The sequence below is a fragment of the Bufo gargarizans genome, chromosome 1 (genome assembly GCF_014858855.1).
Source record: "Bufo gargarizans isolate SCDJY-AF-19 chromosome 1, ASM1485885v1, whole genome shotgun sequence".
Classification (NCBI taxonomy): Eukaryota; Metazoa; Chordata; class Amphibia; order Anura; family Bufonidae; genus Bufo; species Bufo gargarizans.
This window is the reverse complement of record NC_058080.1, coordinates 663,671,472-663,683,787: the sequence shown is the minus strand read 5'-3', so window position 1 is coordinate 663,683,787 and position 12,316 is coordinate 663,671,472. Positions and strand designations below refer to the sequence as shown.

Sequence of the window (12,316 nt, the reverse complement as noted above, 5' to 3'; positions counted from 1 at the left end):
TCATAAATGAAGAAATCATAAAAATCTCCTTGCTAATCTACAGGCAGTAAAAGAAGGGCATGTGAGAAGGATCCACCCGACTACACATAGGGCTTGTTTGCAGTCTGTAACCCTGGAGACACAGAGCACTGCATAGGAGTTGTACTATGTACAAAGCGTAATAAAAAATAAAAAAAATTACAAAGTTCAAACTTTCCCCATTACAAGCGAGTGTTTCAAACAGCATCCCACCAAGTGCATTCACGTTAGTGGTAGACATACATTACTTACAAGACTCGTCTGATTTGATGTGGGGATGCATAAAACATTCATTATCTTCAGAAGTAAGAATAACCTGAAGCTGGACCAACCTCCCAGATGATGGACCTACATCCTTTACACCACTGTTCTTCCATGGAGAGTATCCAAAGATATATTCATAATACCTATAAAAAGAAAAACATAAATTTAGTCTTACCGGTAAATACCTTTCCAGGAGTCTGACATGACAGCACACATGGAGGATGTCCTTTATACCTCTAAAGGGACAGGAAGCACACAGGTTAAAAGCCCCTCCCTCCCCTCGGAGCTAGGCTTGGACGATATCAAAAATATTCCCACAATAACGATATTAAGAAATTTATCGCGATAACGATATATATCGCGATAAATGCCCATGTAGAAGAAAAAAAAAAAAAAAAAACACACACACACGGAGACGTTAATTGTTATACATTTATATGTCATTTTTCACCATTTCGGGTATCTGTAACTGTAACGGTATCTGTCAATTGACTTCTAGTAACAACAAAAACATTACAGGGTTAATTCTGTACCAGAACGAGTGGTTTATAGTAGGGACGTCTCGATACCATATTTTTTATTTTTTTTAGACTGAGTACCGATACTCTTATTTAGGTACTCACCGATACAAATTATAAAAAAAATTTAATACATTTTGTGACCACTGACCAACCAAAAGTCCAAAAAACAGCCCCCAGCCTTTGATCAGCCCCCCCAGCCTCTGATCAGCCCCTCATGTGCCTCCCAGCCTCTCCCTCTTATCATCCCCCTCTCGTAACTCAAACCCCCCCTCTAGTATTAATCATTGGTGACAGTGGCCACAGGGTCCCCCTCCCATCATTGGTGGCAGTGGGCCCCCCCTCCTCCCTCCCCAGTATGCATCATTGGAGGCCACAGGGTCGTCGTCCCCATCATTGGTGGCAGTGGGCAGTTCCGATCGGAGTCCCAGCAGTGTAATGCTGGGGCTCCGATCGGTTACCATGGTAGCCAGGACGCTACTGAAGCCCTGGCTGCCATGGTGCGTTAGTGAGCAGCATTATACTCACGTGCGCCGTGGCCACTCCTTCTGTCTGTGCGGCGCATTGCTAATGCTTATAGCATTAGCAATGCGCCGCACAGACCTATAAGAAGAAGGAGCGCCCGGAGGCCACGGCGCACGTGAGTATAATGCTGCTCACTAACACACCATGGCAGCCAGGGCTTCAGTAGCATCCTGGCTACCATGGTAACCGATCTGAGCCCCAGCATTACAGCATTGATGGGGAGGGACGACCCTGTGGCCTCAATGATTAATACTGGGGAGGGAGGGGGGGGGGGGGCACTGCCGAGACTTAAGAATATTCCCAGCACCCGACCTCTGAGAGGACGCCGTGATCACCTGAGGGGTTAATTGCGCGGATCACAGTGTCCTCTCAGGTCGGGTGCCGGGAATGCGAGTCACAGAATTCCTTCCCTCCCCACGCCGGCCGTACTGCTAAGAGCGCCGCCGCAAGCTGCCAGCAGGTATCGGGGACATTTGCACGAGTACAAGTACTCTGCAAATGTCCCGTATCGGTTCATGCTGGGACGGGCGGCCACGGACGCAGATTTAGAAGCGGTCAGCGCACATGACCATTTCTATGACGTCATGAAATACCGCTGTATTTAGGAAACAGCGATATCACCCTTTTTTTTTTTTTAAATACCGCTGTATATCGTCATACCGGTATATCGCCCAACCCTATCCCCTCCAATGCCAGTATTCTAAATTATCACGCCGGTCAAGTAACAGACTACATGTAAGAAACCGATACTCAAGTAAACAATATATACCCATCTACAGTAAGGAGGGGCCAATAGGGGTGCCGTCATGTCGGACTCCTGGAAAGGTATTCACCAGTAAGACTAAATTATGTTTTCCGGGACATCCTCCATGACAGAACACATGGAGCAATACCAGATACCGTATTCTCCCCCCTCCCAAAAGTAGGAGAAAAATGTCAGTGCGTCTTATGGGGCGAAGGCTGCCATTTTTACACCGATACGCCGGCCGCGCTGTGCAGCTTGCGGTGTGTGAATCAGCGAGGGGGGGGGGGCTGGGGGCCGGCCTTTAGTTTTGTAATGGCAGCTAACTATAGATATGTTCGATCCAGCGCTGAGCAGTCTGTACTAACGATCATAGCAGGCTGGAGGCTGGGCACTGGCAGTGTAACTTCCTACGTCACGTGCCTGCTCCGCCCACTTTATGTATGAAGCAGGCGGCGCAGGCACGTGACGTAGAAGGTTACGCCGCTAGTGCCCGCCCGCCCACCCAGCCTCCTATGATTGTAAGTACAGGCTGCTCAGCACTGGATCGAACATATCTATATAGTTAACCATTGCATGCCTGCAGTTACAGTAGATACCATTAGTACAGTGAGCGGGGCCCAGTGCAATGGAATACAATGACTGCACCGGAGCCCGCTGCCATTTACAAACTATTGTAGATGCCAGCCCCCACCCCCTGTATTGGGGGTCATTTACAGTGGCTGACACTGTTATGGGGAGGGGGCGAAATCTCTGGATGTAAAATAGCATAAGATGCTATTTATCTGTGTCATTCACAGATCCCCCCCATAGCAGTGTCATGCCAGCCACAGACGCCCATAACAGTGCCATTTACAGGCTACCATTAGTTCAAAGCCCACCTTTTGGTTCAAAAATAAAATTCTTAAATTTTCCTCCTCAAAAACCTAGGTGAGTCTTATGGGCCGATGCATCTTATAGGGCGAAAAATATGACTATTTTAGGGAGGGACTACTGACTGTAAGACTTTAGACCTCTCTTCTAATACAGACCTTGGACGTAATCTATAATGCCTACAAAAGGTTTGAAAACTAGACCAGGTAGCTGCCCTGCAAATTTGTTCCACCGAAGCGTCAGCTCTTTCTGTCCAAGAAGCAGACACTGATCAGGTAGAATGGGCGAGATCTGTTCTGGGAAGTATATGCTTGCTGAATTGTTGATTTAATCCACATTGCAATAGTGGACTTTGAAGCTTGCTTCCCCTTGTTCTTCCCCGCAAATTGTACAAACAGGGCTGAACCCTCCCTGAAGGGGCGAGTGGCTTCTAGATATCATATTACCGCCAGACGAACGTCCAGAGTATGAAAAAGCTGTTTTTTCACATTCCTTGGGTCAGTACAAAAAGAGGGTAGAACAATTTCCTGTTAACGATGAAAGGTAGAGACTACCTTTGGCATAAAAGCCAGGTCCGACGTTAAGATAATTCTATCATCCAGGATTCTCATGTTGGTTTCCTTGAAGAAAATGCTTGAAATTTCACCCACTCATCTTGCTGTTGTTATGGCCACAAGAAATACAGTTTTAAAAGTGAGCATTTTAATGTGACAGCTATCTAATGGTTCAAATGGAGATTTACATAGTTCTTCTAAGACAAGCGACAAGTCCCAAGAAGGGACTGACTTTATAACTGGAGGCCGAACCTTGAGCTAGCACGAGTAAAAAGGTTTTTATCCAATTGTGCCCTGCAAGAGGGAAGTCAAGAAACCACCTATTACTTATTGTACTGGGTCGAAGACCCATATCAAAACCTTCTTGCAGAAACTCTAGAATGTCCTGTATGGAAGGAGAGTCCGAATCCTTCTGTAAGCACAGATACCAGGAACTAATTTTTTTTCCAAATCTTCACATAGATGGCTGAAGTGACTTTTGTGGCTCTGAAGCATAGTAGATATCACTTTCCGACAAGCCTCGATTTCAGCATCTGCTTTTCAGAATCCAGGCGGTCAGTATCAATTTGTGCACTTGTGGATGGTATAGAGGCCCTTGAGAATAGGTATTTTTCTGGGAAAAGAAAAACGGTACCTCCAATGGCAAGTTTTCTAGAACTGAAAACCAGCTCTGTTTCGGCCAATTGGGAGCTACTAGGATCAGAGCAGTTTTTTCTGATGTCAGTTTTTTTTTTTTTTTTTTTAAAGACCGACCCAATCAGAGGAAATGCGGGAAAGGCATAATCCAGATCCATGTCCCATTTTTGAGACAAGGCAACCACTGCCAGTGGTCTGCCGCATGGGTTTAGCGAGAAGAAACAGGGAAGGTGGGAATTCTTCCGTGTTGCAAAAAGATAGACTTGCTGCGTCCCCCATCTTCTGCAAAGTAGATGAAAAGTTTCCTTCTTGAGACACCACTCCCCTGGTTGCATGGAGTGTCTGCGGTAACATTTTGTTCCCCTTTCAGGTGGGCTGCTGATATTAACAGAACATTTTTTTTTTCTGCCCAGCTGAAAAATCTGTGCTGATAGATGCTGAAGGGGCGGGAATTTTTTTTTTTTTTTTTTTTTTTAAAGTTTTATTGAATAAATCAGTACAATACAAAAATAGAGCAGAAGAGAAGTAAACAAACTCCTCTACTCTTATAGATAAGAAAACGGAATACAGGTCTGTCAAATATCAAATATACAGTAAGTATGATAAGCTAGCATCCAAGGGGTTAATCGGTATAGAATATCCCATGGAAAATATGGAAAGTACACTTCAGAAAAAGCACATTTAAGAACCAGGTGGCAATTATTGATCTAAAATGTCTGTTAAATACCTTAGGTCTTAATGATACGTTCCATCCGAGACGGTCCCAAGCGGGAGCAGCAACACCGTCTGAGCAACTCAACGTCCAACAATCCAAGAAGGGTTAGGAGATAAGTGGATGGGGAGATAGATGGGGTAGGCCCTAGATGCTGTATATCTAAGGATAATGTTGATAGTGCTAATCTCTGTCTAATAGCCCCTAAAGGAAATCCATTGACTCCAGTTCTTTAGAAACTTATGATGAGATCTCAGTTCCCATGAGGATAACTCCTCTAATCTGTAAATTTGATCTATTTTCTGATACCATTGATCCAAAGAAGGAACTTCGGAGGATAACCATAGTGTAGGGATCAGCAATTTTGCAGCATTCACTAGATGTTTGAAAAGAAGTAGGTTAGGGGGGGAGGGGTTACGAGGATAAAGATTCAGGAGGGCAACTTCCGGAGACGGAGTAATATTGGAATTGCAAATCTTGTTACTGATTTGAAAAACCTTTTCCCACCAATTAAGTAAGATTGGGCAGGTCCACCATATGTGGATAAAAGCGCCCCTTTCTTTTGAGCATCTCCAACATGTGTCAGATGATGTAACTGAATATAAACATGTCTTGTCGGGGTTTTTATACCATCTTGTGATTATTTTATAGTTAGTTATTCTCCTGAATCCAGACACACCTTGAAGATTTGTGTGAAGAGTTATATATGATGCCGGTATCCTCCGGTGAGAGACTTATATTTAGGTCATTTTCCCAAAGTCTTATGAAAGCAGGCGTTAGGGCTTCAGGAGGAGTTCTCAGCCTGTTGTACCATTGTGAGATCAGTTTATGTGGGGTGGAATCACGAGAGATAATATGTTCAAGCAAGGTAATAGGGCGTAACAATGTATGTAATTGTACGTTTTGAGACATGTATGCCCTTAAGAAATTGAGCCCATTAAAACTTGAGAGAGGGCTTTTTAGGAGATCACATATCTCTTATGGAGAGTAGTTTGCCTTCTTTGTATAAATCTATCAGTTTCAGATTAGACTGAGTAATTTCAGTGGGAAGGCTGCTCTGTAAGGCCTGGGGGGCTAGGTGAAAAATACCCTCTATTTTGAGGATATTTTCAGGAGATGGGAGTGGGGAGCTTAAGGATGATTTTTGTAAGGTGTACCACGCATTCAGAGTGGCTTTCATAACTGGAGTAATATTAGGATGGGGGTGCAGTGGAGACATGCGTCCCAGTAGAGCCGCTCTGAACGGAAGTTCCAACAAGGACTCTTCCATTGGGACCCAAGTATTCTGCTTGGGGGCCGTTAACCAGTCTACTACTCTAGTGAGTAAAATAGCTCTACCGTAGAGTTCAGGGTCTGGTAAAGCTATTCCTCCCCTCTCTCTCTCGGATAAGACAAAGATTTGTAAGACGTTCTGGCCTTTTTCTTATTCCATATAAAGGAACGAAACATGGACTTGAGTTTAGAGTAATATGTGGAAGGAACGGGGATTGGTAAGGTTTGTTGGAGGTAGGTAAGTTTAGGGATGATGAGTGACATTAATATGTTTTTCCTCCCGAACCACGAGAGTATAGGGATATCAAGAGAAGTTAAATCTTCCGCCAATTTATTTTGGAGAGGGATATAGTTCAGGTTAAAGAGTTGATTGGGATCCGTACTCATTTTGATGCCTAGATAGGTTAGATAAGGAGAGGACCAGTTAAATGGCGAACACGCTTCTAGCTGACTTTTCAAAGACTTTTTAAGTCCTGTGGATATTATTAGTGATTTATTGTGATTCATCTTGAAATTAGAAAGTGATCCATATGTTTCAAAATGGTCATAAATTTTCGGGAGAGCCATTTCGGGGTTACTTATTATTAAAAGCAAGTCGTCCGCGAATGCGGCTACTTTGTGCTGTTGGTAAATTTATTCCCAATGTGTCAACATCCATCCGAATAGTCTGTAGAAGAGGTTCTAAGGCAAGAACAAACAGGAGGGGAGATAGAGGGCAGCCTTGCCAGGTGCCATTACTAATTCTAAAAGAATTTGACAGGGTATTGTTGACCCTTACTGAAGCATGTTGATACATTGCTTTTATTGCTGCTATGAAGGGGAGGGGGAAATTACGAGATTGCAGCGCCGCATACATGAAGGACCAGTTGGAGGATTAGAGATTAGAGATTGAGAGATCCCAGTGGTCCTGGAAGTAGGAGTCTTGTATCTGGGTGCCTCAGCCTGACTTGCTGGCATCTGTTGTCACTATAATCTGAGGTTCTGAAGGCCAAGGAATTCCCAACAAAAGATTCTCTGGATCTTTCCACCATGAAAGACTCTGGATTACAGAGTCCGGGATGCAGAGCTTTTTATCTAAAGTCTTCAGATCCCGGTTCCAGCAAGTCAGGATTGTCTTCTGCAGAGGTCTTGAGTGGAACTGACTCCAGGGGACCATGGAAATGCAAGAGGTCATTAATCCCAGGATTTTCACGGCCGATCTTATGGACCAGACCTTCATCTGGAATAAGGAGATTTCCTGGCACATTTTTACTTTTTTTTTTCCTATTGGAAGGAATTAACGTTGTTTCTCTGAATCCAGAAGTGTACCCAGGAAGATCTTCCTCGTTTCTGGGACTAGGTTTGCTTTTTCTAGGTTGATGTTCCACCCTAAGCGATAGAGGCTGGACAGGGTGTATTCCAGCTGTTCTCTTAGCATTGTGGCCAATGGAGCTGTCAATAGGATATCATCCAGATAAGGTATTATTCTTATACTTTCTTTCCTTCTCAACCAGGACATCACCTCTGCCACTATTTTTGAAAATATTCTTGGAGCTGAGGATAGGCACTGGAACTGGAAATGCAGAATGGATGAGTTTTTTTGAACTGCAAATCTGAGATATTTTTGATGGTCTGGGAAAATTGGCACATGATAATAGGCATCTTTTAGATCCATCGTGCACATTGATGCACCTGGATTGATCAAACGAGTCGTGGTTTTTATCAATTCCATTTTGAACCTCCGATATTTTACCTACTGATTCAGTGTCTTGAGATTCAGAATGGTCCGATATGTTCTGGTCGGCTTTTTTTTTTAATAAGGAAAACCTTTGAGTAGTGACCCAGACCTCTCTCTTCTGGAGGAACAGCCCTGATGGCTTGAAGTTTCAGAAGTTTCTCCAGATCTGAAAGTATTGAAGATCTGTTCCGGTTGAGAAAAATGAGTTATCACAATTTTTTTTTAGGGAGGAGTGTATAAGAACTCAAATTTTTTAAATCCAAGTAATCTCTTCCCATTGGGGAAGGAAGGATTTTAATCTCCCTCCCACAGGAAGAATGTCATTGTTTCTACTGTGTAGGGTTGGGATTAAGGAGAAACCCCCTACCCTTGCCTCCTTTAGGGCAACTCCATCTTCCTGACTTACCTTTGCCCTTGTAAGACTGGGTAGTATAACGGGAACCAGGCTTCCGAAAAGGACTGAGATTTTTTACTTTTGTCTTCAGGAAAGCCTCTCTTTTTATCCATAGCCTTTTCTAGAATGGAATCTAAAATAGGACCGAAAACATACAATGCCTTGCAAAAGTATTGACCCCCCCCCCCCCCCTTGACTTTTTTTGTGTTTTGGTGCCTCACAACCTGGAATGTTTGAGGATTTGCATCATTTAATTTACAGAACATGCCCACAACTTAAGATTTTTTTATTTTTATTGTGAAGCAAACTACAAATAGGACAAAATAACTGAAAAAGTCAATGTGCATAACTAGCCACCACCCTAAAGTCAATACATTGCAGAGCCACCTTTAGCAACAATCACCGCTCCAAGTCGCTTTGGATAAGTCAGTGTGGCCCCCCCCTTCCCTCTACTGTATTTAACTCATTGGTGGCAGTGTGCGGCCCCCCCTCCCTCTACTGTATTTAACTCATTGGTGGCACAGTGTGCGGCACCTGAGGGGTTAATTGTGCGTATCATAGTTATCAAGAGATCAGGTGCTGCCAGGCAGCAGGGGGCAGTCATGTACACAGTTTGTAGTATATTCTAACTAAAAGCATCCCCATCACCATGGGAACGCCTCTGTGTTAGACTATACAGTCGGATATGAGTTTTCACGATGTAACTCAAATCCGATGGTATATTCTAACAGAGGCGTTCCCATGGTGATGGAGACGCTTCAAGTTAAAAAAGTTAAAATATACCATCGGATTGGAGAAAACTCAGATCCGATGGTATAAAAGGGACTCCTGACTTTACATTGAAAGTCAATGGGGACAGATCCGTTTGCAATTGCACCATATTGTGTCAACGTCAAACGGATCCGTCCCCATTGCCTTGCATTGTAATTCAGGACGGATCCGTTTGGCTCCGCACGGCCAGGCAGACACCAAAACGACTTTTTCCTTCATGTCCGTGGATACTCCAAAAATCAAGAAAGACCCACGGACGAAAAAACGGTCACGGATCACGGACCAAGGGAACCCCGTTTTGCGGACCGTGAAAAAATACTGTTGTGTGCATGAGGCCTAAGTCTGACCACAGATTTTCTATTGGATTGAGATCTGGGCTTTGACTAGGCCATTCCAACACATTTATCTCAAACTCATGTTTCTCCTTAAACCAATTAAGTGTTGCTTTAGCCGTGTGTTTGGTGTCATTGTCCTGCTGGAAGGTGAACCTCCGTCCTAGCCTCAAATCACAGAGTGGTACAGGTTTTGCTCAAGAATATCCCTGTATTTAGCCCCATCCATCTTTCCCTCAACTGACCAGTTTCCAAGTCCTATCCCCTGCTGCTGCAACCACCATGTTTCACTGTGGAGATGGTGTTCTTTGGGTGATGTGATGTGTTGGGTTTGCAGCAGACAGTGTTTTCTTTGATGGCCAAAGTGTTGAATTTTAGTCTCATCAGACCAGAGCACCTTCCTCCATACATTTTGGGAGTCTCCCAAATGCCTTTTCGCAAACTCACAACGTGCCTTTTTGTTGAAAGTAATGTTTTCTTCTGACCACTCTGCCATAACGCCCAACTCTGTGGAGCGTACGGCTTATTGTAGTCCTATGTTCAGATACTCCAGTCTCTGCTGTGAAACTCTGCAGCTCCTCCAGGGTTACCTTGGGTCTCTGTACTGCCTCTCCGATTAATGCCCTCCTAACCCATTTTCGTGAGTTTTGGTGGACGGCCGTCTCTTGGCAGGTTTGCTGTTGTGCCATGTTCTTTCCACTTGGTTATGATAGATTTTATGGTGCTCCTGTGGATTGTTGTGCTTATATTTTTATAACCTAACCCTGACTTGTACTTCTTAACAACATCGTCCCTTACTTGTTTGGAGAGTTCCTTGGTCTTCATGGCAGTGTTTGGATAGTGATGCCTCTTGAGTAGGTGTTACAGCCTCTGGGGCATAAAAAAAAAATTGTGTGTATATGTAATGACAGATCATGTGACACTTGCATTGCACACAGGTGGACATCATGTCACAAATTATGTGACTTCTGAAGGTAATTTGTTGCACCAGAGCTTTTTATGGGCTTCCTAACAAAGGGGGTGAATACGCACATGCCAATTTTCTGTTTTCTATTTCTAAACAATAGTTTTATTTATATAATTTTTCCCATTTCACTTCACCAACTTAGACTATTGTGTTCTGATTCATCACATAGAATTCAGATTAACAAAACAATGACCTTAAGGCTGTAATGTAACAAAACACAAAAAAAGTCAAGGGGGGAGAATACGTCGCAAGGCACTGTAGGTACCGGAAAAGGGAATAGCGCACAACTTGTTTTTTGACAGAATATCTCCTGACCAGGTCTTAAGCCACAATGCTCGTCTGGATGTGTTAGTCAGCTGCATCTGGCAGCGAATCTTATGGATTCTTCCGAAGCATCAGAGAGAAACGCTGTAGCCATCTTCAATAGTGGAATGGACTTTCTTTGGGGTTTTCATTTTTAAATGGTTCCCAAGCTGGGAGAGCCACAAAAAAAAAAAAAAAAAAAAAATAAAAAAAAGACACTGGGGTAGCAGCAATATTCGTGTTGATTAATGCAGAAGATACTTCCCAGGATTTTTTAAGAAGACCATACATTTTTTTCTATCCATAGCATCTTTTATCTTCAAAGGGCAAGGTGTTTTTTTTTTTTTAGTTTTTTTTTTTTAGTACTTTTGCAATGGGTACGTCTATTTTTGGGGTCTCTACCCATAGTTTTGTATCTTCAGCATTAAAGGCTAAACTGTTTTTAATTTCACGAGATATATACAGACTTTTTTGCCCGCTTCCTCCCATTCCTCCAAAATGAGGGACTTTACATTTTCATTAACAGGAAATGGAGACTTCCTTCTTGCTTTAAGTCCCCCAAACATTTTGTCCTGAATAGAACAAGGCTATATTCATTGTCTAACAGACTGCGGAAATAATAGTGTCTAAATGATCGGAGGAAAATTTCCTCCCCTCTTCCGCCGGACCAGAAGCAATATCATCGTTGATCTCTCCTTCAGATCTATTATAAACAGATTCTTCCTCGGAATCTTGAGTCTATATACACTCTAGGTCTTTTAGCCCGAGATCGTGTAACAGATTTTGGTATTAATTTAGCCACAGAGGAATGAACTTCTTCTTTAATGTTTTTTGTAATTTCAGATAACAAAGATGGGGATATGATAGAAACTTTTAAATACATAAAGGGAATCAACAAGGTTGGGCCTCTTTCACACGTGCGTTGTCCGGATCCGGCGTGTACTCCACTTGCCAGAATTACACGCCGGATCCGGAAAAACGCAAGTGAACTGAAAGCATTTGAAGACGGATCAGTCTTCAAATGCGTTCAGTGTTGCTATGGCTATTAAAGTCCTGGTTGCCATAGTAGTAGTGGGGAGCGGGGGAGCGGTATACTTACAGTCCGTGCGGCTCCCGGGGCGCTCCAGAATGACGTCAGAGCGCCCCATGTGCATGGATGACGTACCATGCGATCACGTGATTCATGCGCTTGGGGCGCCCTGACGTCACTCTAGAGCGCCCCGGGAGCCGCACGGACTGTAAGTATACTGCTCCCCCGCTCCCCGCTCCCCGCTACACTTTACCATGGCTGCCAGGACTTTAGCGTCCCGGCAGCCATGGTAACCATTCCGAAAAAGCTAAACGTCGGATCCGGCAATGCGCCGAAACGACGTTTAGCTTAAGGCCGGATCCGGATCAATGCCTTTCAATGGGCATTCATTCCGGATCCGGCCTTGCGGCAAGTCTTCAGGATTTTTGGCCGGAGCAAAAAGCGCAGCATGCTGCGGTATTTTCTCCGGCTAAAAAAACGTTCCGGTCCGGAACTGAAGACATCCTGAACGGATTTCTCTCCATTCAGAATGCATTAGGATAAAACTGATCAGGATTCTTCCGGCATAGAGCCCCGACGACGGAACTCTATGCCGGAAGAAAAGAACACAGGTGTGAAAGAGCCCTAAAAGAGGAAAGAATATTTATAAGAAAAAACTGCTACAAGAGGACATAGTTTTAAATTAGAG

At 43.8% G+C, this 12,316-nt stretch overlaps 1 protein-coding gene across 2 annotated transcripts in view; it reads right to left on the bottom strand.

The window, feature by feature from the left end:
* The window catches only part of HEXB (hexosaminidase subunit beta), a 65,521-nt gene that overhangs the window by 37,218 nt on the left and 15,987 nt on the right, over window positions 1-12,316 (bottom strand). For both annotated transcript variants that reach the window (XM_044276065.1, XM_044276064.1), the window contains exon 2: window positions 271-425. In XM_044276065.1, the coding sequence (XP_044132000.1) occupies window positions 271-425 (155 nt within the window). The remainder of the gene's footprint in view (window positions 1-270; window positions 426-12,316) is intronic.